General features: G+C 37.7%; 1 protein-coding gene across 7 annotated transcripts in view; it reads right to left on the minus strand.

Annotated features, from left to right (window-relative positions):
• Positions 1-701: 701 nt before the first annotated feature.
• The window catches only part of LOC150086675 (G protein pathway suppressor 2-like), a 152,268-nt gene continuing 128,575 nt past the window's right edge, over positions 702-24,394 (minus strand). For 4 of the 7 annotated variants that reach the window (XM_090371514.1, XM_090371516.1, XM_090371512.1 and 1 more), the window contains exons 10-13: positions 23,701-23,789; positions 16,759-16,836; positions 12,101-12,268; positions 705-814 (exon numbers count right to left, since the gene is read on the minus strand). In XM_090371514.1, coding sequence (XP_090227640.1) covers positions 743-814; positions 12,101-12,268; positions 16,759-16,836; positions 23,701-23,789 — 407 coding nt within the window. In that variant the 3' untranslated portion in view covers positions 705-742. Of the gene's footprint in view, positions 815-12,100; positions 12,269-16,758; positions 16,837-23,700; positions 23,790-24,394 lie in introns of all 7 variants that reach the window. The other 3 variants (XM_090371517.1, XM_090371519.1, XM_090371518.1) reach the window with 3 other exon arrangements.

Genomic DNA, 24,394 nt, shown 5'->3' on the forward strand with positions numbered 1-24,394 from the left:
CTGAATGGGAAGTATTTCTCAAATTTTGGTTGGTGACAAGAGCTGAACCCTGGCCATTTTCATTAAGTGTAGAAGGACAGTGATACCATGCAGTGTGCCCTCATGGCTAGCAAAGCAGTTATGATCACCATCTTTCCACACCATGTGAAAAACCCTGGTTTTGAATCCCATCTAGATGGAAAATACTTCTATATAAGACTCAAACCCAAACCTTTTCACAGTATGCCCAGTCAGAGTCAGGTGAGGTAGTGCATGGTTTTCCTCTTCATTGAAACTTGTTTCTTGTCCAGCAAGACAGCTGAACATAGTAAATCCCATAAAATTTAATTTTCTCTGGCACAAAATCAACAGTTATCCACAGTACTATCCACAAGGGCAGTGATCAGCGATGTTGGTAAAGGCACTTACACTTTTAAGCAATGGCAGCTCTCAGCCAGGTTGCACAAATTGTTCAAAATTACTGTATTCTGTGCATGTGATCTCATTTTAGCAGGTTGTAATTTTTTTTGTATGTGCTTATTTTGCCTGAGAAATATGAAAAATTTCCTACATTAAAATTTTCAGATTTTCAAAATTTTATTGAATAATTCAACTAACAAGTCAATTTAGAAATTGATAATTTTTATACATATCATTTACCAACATGATGTTATGAGACTGCTTATCACATGAGGCAAAAAAACATCGACATAATGATAAGTCATATACCATAAAAATCAAATTATGGAGAGCAATGTGAAATTTAGTAAAACCTTGTGGTAGGCTGATTCTGATAGGAGTGTCTTGGAACAGCTTGTTGAGCACCATAACCACTCTAGAATATATATTAAAAAGAAAAAAAACAAAACAAAAAAAAACATGGTTATTAAAAAACTAGTAATTGTAAAGTTATTCAAGTACATTAAATTATTATAACAAATTCATAGATATTACACAAAAGAAAAGACAAAAGGGAGGTCAAGAAGTGGTATGTAGCAAGAAGTACCTTTTTTTTTTTTTTTAATCATAAAGGTCGTACAATTGAAAAGTTCACGAACCTAGGAAAAATAAGTTACATTTAAGAGGTACAAAAGATGTCCAACCTGAATTGAGTCCATTTTCATTTACAATTTTCAAAACTCTACTTTCTAAATGAATTGAAAAGAGATATAATAGAGTATTTGACATCAATAATGATTTCAAATAAATTGTGTATTTATTTACTGGAATAACTACTCACTTGACACAATTGATTTTTATTTCGCTAATACCCTTTGGAGCATACTATAAATGGACACTGCTCATCATGGACTAATGTTATTAGTGGAGTCCCTCAGGGTTCAGTGTTGGGTGCATTTTTGTTTTCTGTATTTATAAATGATATCGATTAGCATTACTAGCATTAGTAGAGGCATATGATGCAAGAAAGCAAGCTTATGCAGCATCAGCAAAAAAGAAAAAAAAAACCCACTCCCATTTCACCTCTCAGTTCGTTCAAAATACCTGTCCAGCTGAGACTTATATTTATTTCGACTATCACCTTCCACAACAAGGGGTGGAAGTCGGTTCCGCCAACCAAATACCCGCTGGCTAGGCTAAAGGCAAATTTCCGCACATCTATCCTACATCTGTCTTTCATCAATTTGAATTTATGCCCTCTCAGGTGATTATTGAGCAAGAGGAAGAATCCCATCAGCATTGAGCATGCTCAAACCATTTAAGGCTTTATAATACACCTCTATCAGATTCACCTCCCCGGTGCCTAGTCTCCAGACACTATAATTTGCAAAACTTAAGCCTTTCTTCGTAAGAGCAACCCTTTGTTCCATTCACTAATCTTGATGCCCTTCTCTGTACTCGTTCCAGCAGCTTTACATCCTTCTTGAAATGAGGCCTCCACAACTTGAGTACTGTATACAGTACTCAAGTTGTGGCCTGACCATAGGCTTATACAAGGGAATAATCACCTCCTTATCCCTGCTAGAAAAATTCCTGTATATCACTGACAAGAAACCATGAGATACTCTTCAAGCCCATCTGCACTGCTCAGAAAACTTCATATCTGCCTGCACAATTACCCCAGGTCCTTTTCATTCTCTACCACTGTCAGTGTAGTACCACAGAGTTGATACGTTGCTCTGGGGTTACTGTTTCCCACATGTAGCACTTTACATTTCTCAATGTTAAACTCCATTTGCCACCTCTCAGCCCATCTGCTCAATCTTTCCAGATTCTGTTGCAGCACCATAATGTCAATAGTGTCCTTAACAACCCTGCCAACCTTCGTATCATCTGCAAACTTGGACATTAAGCATGATATACCATCATCAATATCATTTATAAATACAGAAAACAACAATGGACCCAACACTGAACCCTGAGGGACTCCACTAATAACATTAATCCACGATGAGCAGTGTCCATTGATTACCACTCTCTGTCTTCTCCCCCTCAACCATCCCTTTATCCATACCAGCAATTTCCCTCCAATGCCACACTGCTCCAATTTGTGCAACAGTATCAAAAGCCTTTCTAAGATACAAATATATAATATCAAAGTTATTCCCTGCATCCAGTTCTTTTGTGACTGCATCATAGTATCCAATCAAATTGGTCAGGCAAGACTTTCCCTTAACAAAACCATGCTGTGTCCGAGCTATAACTGAAATCTTGTCTAGATATTCATGCAGTGCTTCTTTAACCAGTGCCTCCATTAATTTTCCTGGAACAGAAATTAAACTCACAGGTCTATAATTACTTGTTGTTGTTGTTATTTGGTTTTTAGGAGCATTAGCAATTAAGGCCATACTGCTCCGGGATATGCGGTGGTCATTCCCTGACCTTTCTGCATCCTCCGTATTTGGTGGTGACGGGCTCGAACCCCAGTCTAATCAAGAAGCGTGTGCTATGCACTGCTGCTGCTCCTTCTCACCTGGCTACAGAAGCACGTATAATTACTTGTGTCAGCCTTTGATCCTCCTTTGTGAATTGGGGTCACATTTGCACATCTCCAGTCTATGGGCACCTCCCCCGAGTCCAAAGCTCTCATAATTATGGCTTAGGGTTTGCTTACTTCCTTTGCTGCTTCCTTTAATATAACTGGACAGATCCCATCCACCCCGGGTGCCTTTTTTATGTTTATCCTCACCAATTTCTCCTCCACTTTCCCCTCATATATTACAAAATCATCTAGCTCACTGCCAGAGTTTACTTCGCCTCTGGCATTCCCGTTCCTGAATAACCCCTGTGTGAATGTAGATGCAAAATACTCGTTTAGTTTGTTAGTCACATAAGCAGCATCAACAGTTTTACCATCAATATCCAGCAGACCAATCTGATTCATCCCTTTCCTTCTAGAGTTTACATAGGTATACCCCTGACAGTAGTTACCTCTTTGAGTAAATCCCACTTCAGCACACTGTGATCACTGCCATCTAGTGGTTCCTTTATCTGCAGATTCTTAATGCAGAAGAATCACTACTGATAATCAGATCAAGATTATTACTCCCTCTAGCTGCCTCCCGAACATGCTGATGTAGAAAATAATCATCAAATAAATCTACAAAAGCCTTGCTAGTGTGCGAGTGGCCAACCCACAAATTCCAGTCAATATCTGGGAAATTAAAATCCCCCATTATAAGACTCTCTGATTTACTGGCCCACTATTTCCCTGTACAGTTTCTTATTATACTCATCAGTCATTAGGCCTATAGCACACTCTTACTCTCAATTTTGATCTCCCAATGCTTATGTCACACCAAACTAACTCGACAATGCACTGTCCAGTGATGTCAACTGGTTTCACTTCCTTGGATTTTATGCTATGAGGGGTTATGCTATTAGTATAACTAATAGTATAACCCCTCCTCCCTTCCTATCCTGTCTATCCTTTCTGTACACATTGTACTCCCCAAATTCGAGTTCTGCATTCCTTATATCTGTGTGACACCACGTCTCTGATATCCCAACAATATCTGCCTTTGATATTTTGAACAATACCTCAAATTTATCAAATTTATTTACCAAACTCCTAGCATTGGTGTACATGCAAGTATACATGCACCTGTTCCTATTCTTAGCTACCCTAACACAACCCATGTGTTTATTTGTACTGCAATGACTCCCAGCAGTCTCTGAAATACCCTGCATCTTGTTTTCCAGGCTGCTGCTCTTTCCAATAGAAGCAGTGCAAGAATCACTTTCTCCTCTGCCTGTGGCTCTGTTAATCTATTAGTCCTTGTATCCTCCCAAGCTAGCAGTTTTCCGACCCACCTAACACTGCCTCGATAGCATCAGCAAATATTCTTGCACCCTTTCTATTTAAGTGTATCCCATCCCTGTAGAAGTAGTCTCTCCTGTTAACAAGTACAGACCAGGCTGAAAGAAATTCTACCCCTTGAGCCTTGCACAATCTTCCCAGGGCCGAATTGATCAACAAGGCTCTCATCATATACTCCCTTTTATCGTGTCTAGGCAGAATTGCAGACACTTTCAAATTCAACCCTAATTCACGCCTATGGACGAGCCGCCCCTTCTTTTAATTCTCCCAATATGTGAAGGTTGTTAGTGTACATCACTCAGTAAAAGCAGTCTGAAAGACAAAAATCTGAGGATCATGGATGTTTAATTATGAACATTTGCTGTGCCTGATAAAATAATATGCCGCCTTCGCTGTAAATGAAACACTACAGGATAGTGAATGAAAAGTTAGGTATAACTTCTGGACATATGGGGATGACTAGTGCCACTAATACAGCAATCAGAATTAAATTTCATTAAGTTGTCAACGATACATTAAAACTGAAAATTTGGGTTGCAAAATTTTTAATCAATACGTGGATATATTACACCTTAATATTAAATACAACAAAACTGGTTATTTGGCTTCCAAAATCTGAAAATTTTAAACATTCAGTTTGGCACTGTTACCTGTTTTACATCAGCTATTACCTAACTTTTTATGGTGGTAATCAACTCTTACATTTGCTAAAAACAAGTACGACGGCACAAAATACTCTTCTGCAATCAAAAAGCCTTTATGACTACATTGCTATGATAACAGCAGTTTTATTTGGTGAATTTGTTTATTCAATAAATGAAACAGAGTGCAGTGCCACTGTAAGCAGAGAGCAGTGTCAAACTGGATGTTCAGAATTAATAAGGACTAGTTATTAATTTAGAGTACAAACCTTTTTTCATAAAAACCATGAAATAGCAAAAGCCCAGTGACATATCTTATTAAAAATGCAAACTGTAATAAATAACATGATATCAAATAAGACAAATGAAAGTAGAAGAAAGATTTCTTAATAAAAATCAGTAGATGCCAAAGGAAACAAAATTAAATAATAATGTACACTATCCTACCAAAAGAAGGACAGCCCAAGAAATTATGTGTGACTACGAAATATACAGATATTTTAGGTATAAAGGCAGTCAGTGATCATCCTGGAATTAATTTAATTTTCAAATGTGTGCTAAATAATGCATATATGGAAAGAGTTAAAGGAGAATGACAGTTAGATGTCACAAGAGGAAAATTCCTGTAAGTCCTTTAATTCCTGAGCAGTAACATGGCTATACATGCTACTGCTCAGGAATTAAATATTCACAAGCTGAAAATTGACAATGCACTGAAGAAATTAGTATAGGGGAGACAATAGGCCTGCAAAACAACCAGGTAGGCAAAAAATACCTACTTAAGGGGACCAGTGTACCTTAAGATTGCTGGTTACCTCATCTTGCCATCAGACCCACTAAAGCATCCGAGTTTGATTTTTTTTTTTTTTTTTTTTTTGATTTGGTAGTTGTTGGCGCATCGGCTTCTGTGGCCATATTGCACCTCCTAAGGTTTTTGCAGTACTTTGATCCAAGCCCGAGGCGGGAATCGAACCCGCGACCTTTGGGTTGCCGGGCAGGTACTTTACCCACTCGGCTAGCCCGGTCGGCACCTGAGTTTGAAGCTGTTTCCATAACACAGAGAGCAACATGGCATGAATGTGAGGAGTCACTTAATATACTACTCTAGTCTGGTGAACATGTTTGTGTATGAAGATGAGTGAAGAATGCTTATGAACCAGAGTTGGTTGCCCCAACTACAGAGTTGGGAGGAGTCATAACTAGGGAGGCTGTCCCTTGTGATATTGGCTAGGTCCATTGGTCTCAGTGAATGATTCATCCTACACTAATGTTCTGGACAATTCCATATGCATAGTACAATACCAAGACAACTTGTGGTGAAGCACCTTCCAATATGAGACCAATGCAATCAGGAGCATACTTAAGTTTGTAGTAGTAGTAGCATGTGATGCAAGAAAGCAAGCGTATGAGCTTATGCAGCATCAGCCAAAAAAAAAAAAAAAAAAATTACAAAACACTCAATCTAAATATTTGTCCAGTTCCTCCTTAAATTTATTTAACCTATCAACTTCCACAATGAAAGATGGAAGTTTATTCCAGCAATTAACCACCTGCTGGCTAAAGGCAAATTTCCGCACATCTATTCTACATCTGTCCTTCCTCAATTTCAATTTTTTCCCCCTTAGGTTCATAATCTGAACAAGTGGAAGAATCCCATCAGAATTCAGCGTGCTCAACCCATTCAAGGCCTTATACACCTCAATCAGATCACCTCGCAGGTGCCTAGTTTCCAGCAGCTGCAATTTGCAGAACTTAAGCCTCTCCTGGTAAGAGGATCCCTTCATTCCCCTCACCAATCTTGTTGCCCTTCTCTGTACACATTCAAGGAAATCTACATCCTTCCTAAAATAAGGCCTCCAGACCTGCACACAGTACTCAAGGCGTGGCCTGACCATTGCCTTACACAGAAGGACAATCACCTCCTTTTCCCTGCTAACAAAATTCCTGTATATCATTGACAACACCCTATGACCTGCACTGGCAGCCTGTTTGCATTGCTCAGAAAACTTAATATCTGACGCACAATTACTCCCAGGTCTTTTTCATTTTCTACCTCCTTAAATGTAGTCACACAGTTGGTACGTTTCTCTGGGGTTACTTCTACCCATATGCAGTACCTTGCATTTGTCAATGTTAAACTTCAGTTGCCACTTCTCAGCCCAAATTTTCTAGATCCTGTTGCAGTTGTTATTTGGTTTTTAGAAGCATTAGCAACTAAGGCCATATTGCTCCGGGGATATGCGGTGGTCATTCCCTGACCTTTCTGCATCCTCTGTATTTAGTGGTCATGGGCTCGAACCTCGGTCTAATCAAGAAGTGTGTGCTACACACTGCCACTCCTGCCCACGGAGGCATCCCTGTTGCAGTAACACACTGCCATTACTGTCATTAACAACCCTGCCAACCTTTGTATCAACTGTAAACTTCAATACTAAGCCTGATATACCTTCATCAATATCATTGATAAATATACAAAACAACAGTGGACCCAACACCGAACTCTGTTGGACTTTGCTAATAACATTAGTCCACGAAGAGCAGCACCCATTGATTACCACCCTCCTGTCTTCTCCCACTCACCCATCCTTTTATCCATTGTAGCAACTTACCCTTAATACCATTCTGCTCCAATTTGTACAGTAGTCTTCCATGCCCAACAGTCAAAAGCTTTTCTGAAATTATTTTTTGCATCCAGTTGCTTTGTAACCACATCATAATAACCAATCAAATTTGTCAGACAAGACCTTACTTTAACAAACCCATGCTGTGTCTGAATTATTGCTGCAGTCTTGTCTAGATGATCTTGCCATGCATCTTTAACCAGTGACTCCATTATTTTACCCGGAACAGAAGTTAAACTAACTGGTCTGTAATTACTCGTGTTGCCCTTCAATCCCCCTTGTGAAATGGGGATACATTTGCACATCTCCAGTCCGTGGGAACCTCCCCTGAGTCCAAGGATGCTCTCATAATTATGGCTAAGGGTTTGTTTAGTTGCTTTGCCACCTCCTTTAATATAACTGGATAGATCCCATCCACCCCAGGTGCTTTACTTATGTTTAACTTCAACAATTTCTCCTCCACTTTGCTCTCAGTTATTACAAAATCATTAAGTACCCTGCTACAATTTGTTAACCTTCTGCCATTTTCAAACCTTAATAATTACTCACGTGTGAATGTAGATGCAAAATACTCATTCAGTTTGTTTGCTGTCTGAGCAGGATCATCAATAGTCGAACCATCGATATCAAGTGGACCAATCAGATTCATCCCCTTCCTTTCAGAGTTTATACAAGTAAAGAAATCTTTGCTGTTTTTCTTAGCATCCTTTGCCAAAGATTTCTCGTAATCTGCCTTCGCCTGCCTAACCTCCTTCGTGACTTGATTACAGACTAGCTTATATATATCGTAGGCTTCTGTGTCGCCTGATAATTTATATGCATCCCATGCATTTTTCTTCTCTGCCACAAGTCTCATTAGTTCATTTGACAACCATTTAGGCCTAAACCTTGAACAATATTTCTTAATAGGTATGAAATGTTTAGTAGCTTTCACTATTAATTCCTCGAATGCTTCCCACTTAGAATTTGCTGTTGGTAACATCATCAGTTGGTCCCGCTGTACAGAATTTAAAAACTGTCTGAGACCACTATAGTCACCTTTACGGAAGCAAAAACCCCTTCCTTTATCCCTGATGGTAATTATATCTTTAAGTAAATTCCACATCAGTACACTGTGATCACGGCCATCTAATGGTTCCTTTATCTACAAATTCTTAATACATGAATGATCACTGCTGATAACCAGATCAAGAGTATTACCCTCTCTGGTTGCCTATCGAACATGCTGCTGCAGAAAACAATCATCCAATAAATCCACAAAAGTCTTACTAGTGTGGATTATTAGTAGTTACAACCTATAAGTTCCAGTCTATATCTGGGAAGTTAAAATTCCCCATTATAAGACATTCTGATTTACTAGCCCACTCTATTTCTCTGTACAATTGTTCATTGTACTCATTTGAGTCATTAGGTCTATAACACACTCCCACGCTTATTTTTGCTTTAGCAGTACTTATGTCACACCAAACTGACTCAACAGTGCACTGTTCATCTATATCAACTGGATGCACTTCTTTTGATTTTATTTTCAATGACATTAAATATTACTAGTGACTCTTCTTTATGATCAACATGGTTAGTAAGTAATTGTGAGCAGTCTGTGTTTAGTACACCTCATCCTGTTATAAAGTGCAACATATGTTCAAAAAAAAAAACAAAAAAAAAAAAAAAAAACCAACAGAAACTGTAGTAAAAATACGTGCTACAGAATGCATATTTTTTTTATACAGCAACCAGGGCTATAAATTATCAATGCTTATCCCATTTTCAAACTTATTTTTATCAATACATATTACGCTGTAATAGTAAATAACATTAAAGCACAGAGGTTATTAAACAACAGTTAATTGGAATAAAACATATTTGAGCAATATTGTTTGATTTTAGATGGCTAATTTGCTTTCTTTCTTTCTTTTCTTTTTTTTTTTCTCTTCTCCTCTTCTAATATAAATCTCTTCTATTCACCAAATAATCCAATTTTCTTTTGAGCATGCAGCTTTTCAATGTCTGGATCCATATCAGAAACGACTCTTGCAAAAATTTTAAAACTTCCATATTTATTTCAATATTTAATGCTTTCTTTTTTTTTTTTTTGAAATATTTTCATCTTTTTTTTTGTATTCATTGTTCTTATTATGGGTAGTAGGATATGCACATAGAGGAGCTGTATACAGGGTGTCTCAAAAATATTGGTACAAATGTTTAGGGGAGGTAGGTAACATCTAAAGGAATGGGAATTGCATAGGAACCCATAACCGGAAATGTCACGGGAAAGTAGTAGCAGAGGCACAAAAAGCAGAAATGACACAAGACAGTAATTAGTGGCAAACATTTATTTGACATAATATTAACAATGGAGTACGAGATGGATGCATTTCATGATGTTACAACAGATGCTTGAACGTTCCACCATGAGACGCGATGCATGCGTGACACCGACGCACCATGGATTGGCGGACACGGTCGAACACACCTGGAGTTTCTTTGACAGTAGCAGCAACGCAGACAAGTCTCACCACGAGATCCATTTCCATCTCCACAGGCGATTCATACACGATAGATTTGAGGGCCACTCACTGAAAGAAATCAAGGCTCGATAAATCAGGTGAGCGTGGGGGCCAGGCAACAGGTCCACCACAGCCAATCCATCGACGCCCAAAACGCCTGTTCAAATGGTCACGAACACACCTTCCATAATTGGCAGGTGCCCCATCATGTTGAAACCAAATGTTACGTCTCACATTTGCTGGAACATCGTCAAGTAACCCTGGTAGAACTTGTTCAAGAAAGATCTGATATTTAGCGGAGTTCATGTGGGATGGTAACAGGTATGGGCTGATTAAGTAGTCACCGACCATACCTGCACACATTTATTGCGAAGCGATGTTGTGCCGCATGGGGGCGCACACCGTGTGGGTTGTCGTGAGTCCACACACGAGCATTGTGCTGATTGAATAAGCCTTCCCAAGTGAAATAAGCCTCATCCGTGAACAAAACATAGGCTGGAAAATTCAAGTCTTGAATTTTCCAACCTATGTTTTTTGCACAGTGGTTTCTTGGAGAAACCACTGTGCAAAAGCCACAAGTGCAGGATGATCTTGGGGGAGCAGTAACTGAACCCTTTGGAGATGAAAGGGGTGTAAGGAATTGTCATGCCAGACATGCTTTACACTGCAACGAGACACTTCTAAGGCAGAGGCAACGACACGTGTGCTGGTAGTAGGATTATTCTGGACGGCATTCAACACTTTCTTCCATGGCAGGAGTTCGCGTTGAACGTGGTCTGTCTACACTACTCCTGTTACCTCTAAATGACCCATAATCACACAAATGTTGATGCATAGGGGCAAACAAACGGTGGTCCTGTACATGTCTGTCCAGGAAGCGTTCTCCATAAATTCATTGAGCAGCTCGTCCATTGCCCTCTGCTAATCCATACAGGTGCATGTCTGCCAGCTCACAGTTCCTATATCGATGCATGTTCTTCATGCGGCGACTACTGCTTGAATGAGTAAACCAGAAATTTTCCCTCTTGCGAACCGATGAACAGCGCTGTCTACCGACTTATGGTGACGTTTCCGGTTATGGGTTCCTATGCGATTCACATTCCTTTAGATGTTACCTACCTCCCCTAAACGTTTGTACCAATATTTTTGAGACACCCTGTATAGATTTTTATATGCAAAATATATAACAAATCAAAATATGCAACACATGCTCATGGGCAACCATAATCTGAAATGATATAGTGAGAAAGAGTGTAAAATGGCAGCACATGAATTCAGTATGCATAATGGTGGTCAAAGTGACAGATAAATATGATGCAACTTGAAATGCTTATTGTAAGATTGTGCATTATAACAGGATGTGCTGTATATGTTGGTAATATGGATTAATTCGTAATTGTTGTAAAATGAACTTTAAACTTTAATCCAGGATATTAAGACATACAAGTTATATATATAGCAGTTGTACACTATTTTTATGTAGTAATTTATCATTGTAGACCATCATCTTTATTGTTCATCTGTTTACAATGTGAGTTTGCGATTTTTAAGCTACATATACTATATGGTATAATAAGGAGGTGAACATTAACACGATAATTACGTAGCCAGTTTTTGCTTATATTTTGATAAGTTTAAATAAATTATATTACATTTTTTAATGGTATACATATATTAATTTCATATTTCAAGCTATAAAATATAATCCCCTATGAAAAAAAAAGGTTATAATGAGCACAATATTTATAATAAACTGGAAAGTAGGGTGATCCATCTGAACATCTTGAAAATTCTGATATTGGATAGTTTTAATGATCTAGATAAAAGGACTTTTGCTGTACTGTACTGTATGACTGCTAATCATCTTGTCTTTTTTGCAGCAAAAGGCTTAGCAAATCATGAAATACACATGTCATTAAATTTCTAGTTCATTTACATGAAACCAAAGAAAGGTGAAAGATAAGTTATGGTAACTAAAAGCTCTACAATAATGTTTCAAACTGATGAGGGCATAAACACCACTATTTCAATAAAAACTGATATAATTTGCTTTTAGAATATGCCGTAACTTGCCTGTGCAGGAGTTGGGGCAGCAGCAGAGGTTGGCGACTGAAAGTGTGGAACTGATGGTGGTGGTGGTGGAGGTGGAGGAGGAGGTGGTGGTGGTGGAGGAGGCGGTGGTGGAGGTGGAGGAGGAGGGGGCTGAGCTCTCACTGGATAACCAGATGTGATTCCACCAGGCTATATAGATGATAAAATGTAGATGATAAAAGATGATAAAAAATTATATCTTTTTACATCTTTTAAATTCCATAAAATGCATGTTTAATATTGATATATTTGCATTACAATATTCAAGTATAGTTTTTGCTAATTATAGTTCTTATAAAGTTAGTTACCTAGGGAAACATTCTCATATTAAGAAACTATCTGAAAATGAGAAAAATTAGTAGATGTGAAGTGCAAGGTGGAAAAGGCCATTCTAAATACAGAGAGGTATGTATACAATGGACTAATAATAGCAAAATATAAGTTAATAACTAAAATGTGTAATGAGGTAGATTATACAGGGTGTCTCAAAATACACAGCATAACTTTGGGAATGAGTTCCTCATATGTAGACAATAAAAATATTTGATATCAACATAGTTCCAGAAATGCTTGGTTTCTGAGTTATTAACTGGAATGTCTTATCTCCCGCAGGTGATTTCCTTCATCACAAGGTACTGACAGAATCTGGTGGTTTTCCATTCCGACCATGTACTCAAATCAGGAGCAAGCGGATATGCACTTTATGTACGGTTTGGCAGACAGCAATAGTCTGGATGCTCGTCGTTTGTACCATGGTAATAATGACAGGAAAACGTTTGAAGGTATCCATCGCCGCCTTTGTGAACATGGGACCTTTACACCTTGTGTTGCCGACAGAGGACGACCAAGAGCTACGACTCCTGAAGTAGAGGAGATGATTTTGGATGTTGTGCATGCCACTCCTGGAATCAGTACACGTAGAATAGCAATGCAACTGACTGTTCAACGTTCAACTATTTGGAGAGTGTTGCGAGAACACCAACTGTATCCTTACCATCTGCAACGAGTACAGGCCTTGTCACCAGCAGATTACCCTGCGCGAGTAATATTCTGCCAGTGGTTCTTGCAGCAATGTGGTACAACTCCTCACTTTCCTGCCTTAGTGATATTCACAGATGAAGCACAGTTCACACAAGATGGAATCCAAAACTTTCACAATCAGCATGTATGGGCTGAGGAAAGACCACATGCAATTCTTCCATCACATCACCAACAGCGGTTCGGCCTCAACATCTGGGCGGGTGTTTTTGGTGATAAGTTATTTTGGGCCCCACGTATTTCCAAACAAACTCACAGAGCAGGCGTACAGACGTACATACTATGATTTTTAGTGTTTTCCACCAACCATGGAATAAAACGAAAGACGAAAAAACCAAATTTTTAAAAATTTGGTTTTTTCGTCTTTCGTTTTATTCCATGGTTGGTGGAAAACACTAAAAATCATAGTATGAGTATACCCAACCCCAGAGGCCTATTTGAAGTACAGACGTACATTCTGGTTAATAACTCGGGAACCAAGCATTTCCGGAACTATGTTGACATAAAATATTTTTATTGTCTACATATGAGGAACTCATTCCTGAAGTTATGCCATGTATTTTTGAGATACCCTGTATACAGCAAAGGCATCATAATGTAGTTGAAACCATGAGTCTCAATAAACAGGACTTAAACTGTCGAAAGTTTGGAAGATTATACGTAAGATGAAGATTTTAAAATCCTATTTTTTACCACATTACCCAAAAACTTTAAACAAATGATTGCCATTTTTATGGCTTAATTATAATTGAGGAGATATGGCTAGGAAAAAACTATATAAATAGATGAGACCACTCTACTCTTTGCTGCCATTTAATAAATCTATTACACAGACAAAAAATAATCCACATGGCACTACAAAATATGCTTTTTCTTGCCACCAATAAAGTGGTAAAAACCATGTTCAGTTTCCAGAGCAAAGCTCCAACAACCCCATTGCTTTCGTCATGCAGTAGGAGTGATGTCTTTTGAGGTTATTGTGGCAAGATCCAACATTCCTCACATTTTGAGGATACGGCTCTTAAATGGTATTTTGTAGGCTGGCTGCTAGAGTCCACTGGGTGGAATCTTGTTTATACTCCAGCATGACCATCAGGTCACAGGAGTTTACAATAAATCACGAATACAATCCTCAATTGTATTTAGCAGTCATGGGCTTGAACCAGGGTTCACTCAAAGAGTGTGTACTACTGCACTCACTCAGCTAAGTCAGGCCTATTGGTAACTTTCTAGAAAGGATCCAAATCAGTTAGTATATAATCTTGCTACTTCTACTCTGACAGCTAATTACTGGAGGGAGTCTAAGTTATATGTATAACTATCAAGGCCATGTTGTACAGCTCGGTATATTCTTGTTATGAATACTATGAATAAATTCACCCTTCTAAATTCAGTCTTGTCTTATTCCTCACAAAAAAAGAGTCTATTGCTTCTTGCTTGTCTTCAATGACACTGAAATTTCTAGTCAAGGTTGTGTATCACTGTTAGGAATTACTCTAACTTCTAATCTTTCTTGGCATAAGCACATCATAAATACTGCTACTTCTGCATAAAAAAAAAAAAAAAAAAAAAAACCTGGCGTTCTATTTTTTCTCTCAGCATTACTTTTCTTTTAAGCAGCTACTCATTGTGTAGAAATCTCAGATCTGCTTTACCATGGAATATTGTTCCCACATCTAGGGTAGTACTCCCAAAACCTCTCTCAAGCTTCTAGATTCTATTTAAAAGAAGGCAGTCAGGTTAATCAATGAGCCATCTTTTACAAAGTCTCTTCACTTTCTGTCTCAAAGATGTTCAGTTTCCATGGACACACCATTCTTCTGAATTGGCATCTGTAATTGCCTCAGTTGCTTCCAAACCAGTCCAAACGTATGCCTGAACCACTCAGCATCCATACACTGTTCAACTCCAAATGCATTGAATCAACTTTTCCTGTTCTCAACTATCCCTTCTACTTCTGTTGCCTGGAACAACCTTCACATGCATTTCCCAAAAACTGCAGTCTAAATAAATTCAAATCTAATGTAAAAAAGTATCTTCTGTCTTCTCAGCTTTCAACCCATGCACAGTACTAAGGTTCTACAAGGCTTAAATAACCACAGGTTCTAATGCCTTTCATGTTTGGAATTTAAAAAAAAAAAAACTATTAACCCTAGGCTGAGGTTAATAAAGGTTAAAGGTTGTTTGTGTTTTTAAGCCCATAAATATATTAAAAAAAATTCAGATCAGTTAAAAGACCAAACAAATCAGAATTAATTTAAACTGATAAATAAATGCTGGAAAATTAGTCATGTGCACAGATTGCCCAAATGTTTGGGGGAAAGGAGGGTCTAAACATTTCCATATATACATAAATAGGTATATAAAATACAACCAATTAATTAACCCTTTTAACAAGTATTTACATAGATCTATGTTTTCCAAGGTCATGTACATTTCAAATAATGCATCTTTATACAAACTGTATCGAAATTATTCTAGTACGTGTTGCCATCTCTTTACGCTGTTTTTTCACAATAATTTTATTCTAATTCTGGGTAATGTAGTAAAAATAAGAATAAATTAATATTTAAAAGCATTTATGTAGAAAGTTTTAATTTTGACAAAATTTCACACAGAAACTCATTCCACAGAGCCTTATAAAAACTAACTATGGGGAGGCCCACACATTCCTTAAATTCACTGGTGAAAAGTCAGTGAAAGGGCCAAACAACTATAAATTAATACAAAATAAGGAGTGTACAACTGAATTAAAATTAAGATACTAAAAAGTAAGTTAATGTAAATAAAAACCAGCTGAAAATTTCCTAAGTTCTAATAAACCATAAAATATGGTACAATAAATTAATGAGACTGCCTAATAATAAGTACACATAAAATTAAATTAGAAAACTGAGTAAAAGAAACAATAGAAAGTCTAACCATAATAAATAAAATACCCATCTAAGCTATGTGAACCATGTGAATGAGTGAGGGAGAAGGAAGAAATGACCCCCACAAGTGACCATCTATATTAAATATTTAAATTTAAAAAAAAATAGATGAAATTAAGTTTAAAAAATAATAATAAATAAAGTAAAAGAAGAGAATACAGATTGCTGAGAGTGGGTAGCCTGGGGTGGGGAAGGAGAATTACACCAATAAAATAAACCAACAAAAATTAATGAAGGATTAAAAAAAAAAAAAAAAAACTATAAAAATAAACAGAATGCGGTAAAAACCATTTAAGGAAAATGTCAAAAAACAACTATAAAAAGAACTAATGTAAATTCAAAATGGCACAAGACAACTAGAATTGCCAAACAATGAACTGCAGTAAGGCTTCTTCTGATGTACCATCCCACGATTCCCCCTCCAGTATTGAGGTATAAAGTCTTCCCTGTATCGTTTGGCTTTCTGTATAGAGTGCATTCCAGAAATTTGGATTATTCAAGGCATTCAAGAATGTGCAACACAATTTATTTTTTTATCGAGCTTGGTTTTCTACTAATTAACATTAAATCTTTGGAGAAAACTGCAAAACTTCCTGCAAAATACTGTATATCGGTATAATTATATTAATGTCATTTGCAACATTAAGATATATTACAAGGTTATCTTACTTTAGACTGTTGTTGAACTGGTATAACAGGTTGCACTGTAGGCAAGGCAGGTACTCCTCGCAAAGGAACTACTGCTGGCTGTAAAATAAAAGTTATGAATAAATCATGAATAAAAAATATATAATTTTTTCACTTACTACATGGAAAATAATATTCAGTTTACAATCTTTAATACAGACTAAAGAAAATGATATAACTATTACTTATATACAATAAAGCCTAGACCGTAACTTGGACTAATAAGGGAAAGGGGTAGCCTGAATCAGTGAAAAATCCGGGTAAGGGAGTAGCACAGAATATAATTAAATCTAAATATTGAAACTGAGTTCAGAAAATCAAGCAAAATTTATTCACAACAGGTTCATTATGCATCCCTGATTTCATCATGGATATCAATTAAGCATGAGAACAAATTAACAAGCCTAAAAAACAATGCAATTTAAATTAGCGAGGATTTACCATATATAAAATCAAAGTTCAAAATGCTTTCCAAGTCCCTTTGAAGTGAAGTTTTTGACATTTACTATATATATTCAAGAATATTCAACACTTATGCCATTTGCTATTGCTCGACTGTGATCACTTCTTACTCATGTATGACAAATTCAGTGTCCTTCAGCCAGTCTCTTTGTCATTCTATTTATAAAGAGGTATACTTAATCTATAGCAATTTTTAGACAAAATGTTTTTGAGTTTTAAAATTATTTTCTCAAGTTCTTAAAGAGCAGGAGATGATTTCATCAGGGATATCAATTAAGCATGAGAACAAATAAATCAACTTCTGTGCTAATGCCATGGAAAGGAGGGGGCTATACACAGACTAATACCACAGAAAATAGATCTAGAAGTTCGGCTTTCATATAAAAAATTAAAAAATTCTGGCTTTTTTTATGAATTTATTACAAAATTACTAATTATGGCAAACGCCATTTACTTTTCCAAATGGGTGGCAACTATGCTGTTAGTTAAGAAATGCATAAAATCTAAGGAAGTGCATCCAACTGACATGGGTGGACAATGCAATGTTGAGTCAGTGTGGTGTGACATAAGCACTGGGAAAGGGAAAATGAGTGGGTGTGTTAGGCCTAATGAATCTGATGAGTATAATGAGCAATTGTGCAGAGAAATAGAGTGGGCCAGTAAATCAATGTTTTATAATGGGGGATTTTAACTTTCCAGATATTGACTGGAACTTGTGCATTGGTCACTCACACGCTAGCAAGGATTTTGCAGATTTATTGGATGACTGTTTTCTACAGCAACATGTTTGAGAGGCTTTTTTGTTTTGGTTTGGTTCTGGGTTTACTGGTGCAACACCAACCTAGGTTATAATGCACCAACCACGCATCTGAGAGGCAACCAGAGAGAGTAATACTGTTGATCTGATTATCAGCAGTGATTATCCATGCATTAAGAATTTACAGATAAAAGAACCACTGGATGACAGTGATCACAGTGTACTGATGTGGGATTTACTTAAAAATGTAACTACCATCAAGGCTAAAGGGGGAGGGCTTTTGCTTTCGTAAAGGTGACTACAGGGTTCTCAGACAGTTTTTAAATTCTGTAAAGTGGGATCAACTGACGATTTTTACCAACAGTGAATTCTAAATGGGAAGCCTTCAGGGACATAATCTTGGAGGCTACTAGGCTTTTCATATCAAGAAATACTGTTCAAGGTTTAGAATCAGCTGTCTGAGGCCTAAATGGATGTCAGATGAATTAATGAGGCTTTTAGCAGAGAAGAAAAATGCATGGGATGCATATAAAGTGAAGGAACTTAAAAATTGTTTTATTTTTATTCAAAGTAATCACTACCTGATGGAATTGCACTTATTAAACTATTTAATTTCTGAAAAAAAAGTCAGCAAAGGCAGTCAGCATAATCACTGAAATGAACAAAGATGTTCAGTTCAGTGATTATGTTTTTCTTTATGTCCTCAACATCCTGAAATATTTCTTTTGAAGGCAGTTTTCACCTTGGGAAAGAAAAAAAAGTCTGCTGGTGCTAGATCAGAAGAGTAGGGTGAATGGTTGATCTGTACAATGCCATGTGAAAACATGGCATTGTACTGATCAACCACCATGTTTTCAGAAACGTCTTCATAACAAGTGCGAAATGGGCAAGGGCATGGTCGTGAATAAGAATCAGCTGTCTTACTCTTGAAATTTCTGCTTCACTCAGAAAATATGCTTCAATAGTCTTTGAAATACCTGTACATAGAATGCAGCATTGACTCTCTCTCCCCTTCAGGTACAAATTCCTTGTGAATCACACCATTTATTGAAAAACATGAACAAGATTATCTACTGTTCATGACTACTGGAAACAAAACTTTGTTTGGGCCTTGGTGACAATTTTGAGTCCACTGCATGCTCTAATGCTTCGTCTCTGGATTGTACTGACCCAACACTCATCTACAGTGACAATAGAGTTGAGGAAATCAGGGTAATTTTGACAAGTCTGGATGAAGTCTTCATATGATAACATTCTGCTCAGGTGGCTAACAAACTAAATGAGTATTTTGCATCTACATTCACACATAAAGAGTTATTCAGGAAGGGGAATGCCAGAGGTGAAGTAAACTCTGGCAGTGAGCTAGATGATTTTGTAATAATTGAGAGGAAAGTGGAGGAGAAATTGAGGATAAACATAAAAAAGGCACCCGGGGTGGATGGGATCTGTCCAGTTATATTAAAGGAGGCAGCAAAGGAAGTAAGCAAACCCTTAGCCATAATTATGAGAGCTTCTTTGGACTCAGGGGAGGTACCCATAGACTGGAGATGTGTAAATGAGACCCCCAATTCACAAAGGAGGATCAAAGGCTGACACAAGTAATTATAGACCTGTGAGTTTAACTTCTGTTCCAGGAAAATTAATGGAGGCACTGATTAAAGAAGTACTGCAGGATCATCTAGACACGACTTCAGTTATAGCTCGGACACAGCATGGTTTTGTTAAGGGAAAGTCTTGCCTGACCAATTTGATTGGATACTATGATGCAGTCACAAAAGAACTGGATGCAGGGAATAACTTTGATATTATATATTTGGATCTTAGAAAGGCTTTTGATACTGTTGCACATGGAAGACTGCCACACAAATTGGAGCAGTGTGGCATTGGAGGCAAATTGCTGCTATCGATAAAGGGATGGTTGAGTGGGAGAAGACAGAGAGTGGTAATCAATGGACACTGCTCATCGTGGACTAATGTTATTAGTGGAGTCCCTCGGGGTTCAGTGTTGGGTCCATTGTTGTTTTCTGTATTTATAAATGATACTGATGATGGTATATCAAGCTTAATGGCCAAGTTCGAAGACAATACAAACATTGGCAGGGTTGTTAAGGACACTACTGACAGTATGCTGCTGCAACAGGATCTGGAAAGGTTGAGCAGATGGGCTGAGATGTGGCAAATGAAGTTTAGCATTGACAAATGTAAAGTACTACATATCGGAAACAGTAAACCCAGAGCAACATATCACTCTGTGGTACTACACTGACAGTGGTAGAGAATGAAAAGGACCTAGGGGTAACTGTGCAGGCAGATATGAAGTTTTCTGAGCAGTGCAGATGGGCTGCAATAGTAGCTCATAGTGTCTTGTCAATGATATACAGGAATTTTTCTAGCAGGGATAAGGAGGTGATTATTTCCTTGTATAAGGCAATGGTCAGGCCACACCTTGAGTACTGTATACAGGACTGGAGGCCACATTTCAAGAAGGATGTAGAGCTACTGGAACGAGAACAGAGAAGGGCATCAAGATTAGTGAATGGAACAAAGGGTTGCTCTTACGAAGAAAGGTTTTAAGTTCTGCAAATTACAGTGTCTGGAGACTAGGCACCGGCAAGGTGATCTGATAGAGGTGTATAAAGCCTTGAATGGTTTGAACATGCTGAATGCCGATGGGATTCTTCCTCTTGCTCAGAATAATCACCCGAGAGAGCATAAATTCAAATTGAGGAAAGACAGATGTAGGGTAGATGTGAGGAAATTTGCCTTTAGCCAGTGGGTAGTTGGTTGGTGGAACAGACTTCCATCCCTTGTTGTGGAAGTTGATAGTCTAAATAAATTTAAGGCTCAGCTGGACAGGTAATTTGAATGAATGGAGGGGTGAAATGGGAGTGTTTTTTTTTTTTTTTTTTTTTTGGCTGATGCTGCATAAGCTTGCTTTCTTGAATCATATGCCTCTACTAATGCTAATTCTTCGTTGCTTCTGCTCATCCATGAGGCTGTGTGGCACAAATTTTGTACACTTTCCTTTTCCCTAAATCTTTGTGCAGATTTGACAAATTGTCTCCTTATTCACATCCAGCTCATCACCCATCATTCTGAGGGTCAAACAACAAGCTCTTGCCACAATTTTCTGAACTTTTCCAACTCTGCCCTTATTTTGAGAAGTTGAGAGATACCGATTTCTTAGATCATCGCAAGCATCTTCACATCCATCTTTGAACTTCTCTTGCCATTCAAAGAAACTAGCACAATGTAATATTTCATCACCATAAACAGTTGCTAACTTTCATACATTTCTGTCACACATTTTTCCAGTTTAAAGCAAAATTTGATATTCGTTTGTTGCTCCATTGCAAAACCATGACACGAAACGTTAACGGTATTAATGAAACTTGTTGTACTTGCACCTGTCAGCCTACTGGACAAGACCTGTACCACCACCTGTTGGAGAAAGTTTGAACCACTTCTGTTTATTATCTATTTATAACACACCACTTCTATTTATTTTAACGGTGACTGAACTTGGCCTCAATGGCACCAATTCGGGAACTTTATTGCCATACCTTTATCGAAAGAAAACAATAAAGCAGCAATAGCAAGCCTGACTCATTCAATATAAAATGCCAGTTAACAGTTCATATGAAATGGAAGGTAACTGGGTGATAGATCTCATCCCAAAATGGCAACATTCCGTGTTTATCATGTTGCTACATAATATTGATCTAAGCAGTATACAATTTAAAATAAAAATAAATATTTATTTAGTTATATTTTCATTGTTTTAATAGTTATATTGATATTTATTTTCCATATTTTAAAATTATTAAAAAAATCTCATTAAAGGAATATGTATATACTCGTGGGCCAACACATTATGACCACTTACCTAATTGCTTGTTTTGGTTTTTTTTTTTTTTTTTTTGATAACTGCCTATGGCAGGTGTTCTCATCAACTGCATGAGACTGTGGAAAGTGTCTCGAACCATCTGGAGAAAACAATGTCTCGGAGTTTGGCAACGGAGCAAGGCACTGGTGTGGAGTTGCAAATGCAGTGTTCCACTACATCCAACAAATGTTTAATAGGATTGATGTAGGGGGAATTTAGTAGTAAGGGGAGCATGATCCTTGATCCATTCTTGGAAAATGTGGTCCTGCGATATGGGGCATTCTCTTGTTTAAAGACTTCAGTGCCATCTGAATACACAGTCATCATGCAGGACAAAATTTGGTCCAAAACAATGCCAGAGCTGGAGGTGAGGGTATGTTCAATGGGGATGAGGGGATCCAGTGATGTCTATGAAAGCATCTCCCAAACCATGATACCACTAGCCTGTTTTCACCCAACCATGCAGTCTCGTTGCATATTTTGTCGAATATGCAACTATCCATCAGCATGGAGCTGGAACTCAAACTCTGATTCATCAGACCAGGCGATTTTTTCCCAATCATCCAATGTCCAAGAACAGCACTTCTGTGCCCACTTCAGGCAGAGATAGTGATGACAGTCAGTAAACGTGGACACATGAACAAGTTGCCTATTCTGCAGGTCTATTCATAAGAGCATCCACTGGATGGTGTGCTCAGGAATGTTTCTAATAGTTATATTGATATTTATTTTCCATATTTTAAAATTATTAAAAAAAATCTCATTAAAGGAATACGTATGTACTCATGAGCCAAAATATTATGACCACCTATCTAATTGCTCATTTGGTTTTTTTTTTTTTTTTTTTTTTTGATAACTGCCTATAGCAGGTGTTCGCATCAACTGCATGAGACTGTGAAAGATGTCTCGAACCATCTGGACAAAACGATGTCTCGGAGTTTGGCAATGGAGCAAGGCACTGGTGTGGAGTTGCAAATGCAGTGTTCCACTACATCCAACAAATGTTTAATGGGATTGATGTAGGGGGAATTCAGTAGTAAGGGGAGCATGATCCTTGATCCATTCCTGCACAATGTGGGCCTATGATATGTGGCATTCTCTTGTTAAAGGACTCCAGTGCCAACTATCCATCAGCATGGAGCTGGAACTCAAACCCTGATTCATCAGACCAGGTGATTTTTTTCCAATCATCCAATGTCCAAGAACAGCACTTCTCTGCACACTTCAGGCAGAGGTAGTGATAACAGTCAGTAAACGTGGGCACATGAACAAGTTGCCTATTCTGCAAGTCTATTCATAAGAGCATCCACTGTATGGTGTGCTCAGGAATGTTTCTCTGTGCTCTCTGCCATTAATTGAGGGGTTGTGAGTCATCTGGACAGAACATGTCAACCGCTGTTCACCTCAACTGTCAAGCAATGGTGGTCTTCCTGTCCAGACATGTTGGGTGGTTGTGTGTTCCTCTTCAGACTATTCCTGACACATCTTCACTATGCCAGCTCTCAAACAGCAACAACCATGGCAATGCTTGTGGTTTGCTAAGATGCTGTTCCCTGCTATTCTAGTGCCATTCTTTCCCGTTCAAATTTCATCAGGTTGTTCCATATTGAATTACACGGGTTTTGTACTGACAGGGACTACCAATGCAGTCACTATATATATATATATATGCTGTGCTAGTCAGTGACTTCACTCCTAGGTGCTAAGAGATGTATCCATTCATGGCAACAGGGGTAATCATAATGTTTTGGTTCACGAGTGTATAATCATTCTCTATTAGTAAATCACAGAGCTTACTAGTCAAACAAAATATACACACATATACCTGCTGAACAAAAAATTTCTCTTCTGAAAATCCAGATTTCTGATTGGCATGTTCCAGCTGCTGGTGCAGTGATCCCACATAACCTGTAAAAATCATATTATTATTATTTACTTATTTTTTTAATACAGAAAACTTCAAATAAACAGACAGTAAACCCCCGCTATTCGCGATTGCTGATTTAATATAAAATGAAACCTAAAAAAATGTGAATTTTAAAGCGTCGTGAATATTTTCCGTCATAAAAAAAAAATTGGGCGTGGCCAAAATTATCTTTCCCGGTCAAAACAGCGCTCAGTGGGTGGGGGGAGAGGGGTGACAAAATCCCGGCGTGGATGTTTCTCGCTATTCCTTGTTCAGTATGTGTTATGCGCTTGTCATGGAAGGTTTCGTCGTTTGCTTTTAATTTATATGCTTATAAATTGAATAAATTTATAAATTGATATGCTTACAAAAGTGATAAATCTACTGTTTTGCAGTGTAAAACAGACTTTTTCGAGTGTGTTAACGGAAGAAAGTGACTTTACTGTGGACAAGTTCTTTCTAACTCGTACAAAAATATGGCTACGAATAACAAGGGAAATATGAAAAGATGAAAGAAGGTGATGACATTAGCGAATAAAATTGAGTTATTAGACAAAATTTCTAATGGTGAAAGTGTCTACTCAGTGACAAAACATTATAGAATCAA

Source organism: Mastigoproctus giganteus, chromosome 4 (genome assembly GCF_048544385.1).
Source record: "Mastigoproctus giganteus isolate SK-2022 chromosome 4, ASM4854438v1, whole genome shotgun sequence".
Taxonomy (NCBI): Eukaryota; Metazoa; Arthropoda; class Arachnida; order Uropygi; family Thelyphonidae; genus Mastigoproctus; species Mastigoproctus giganteus.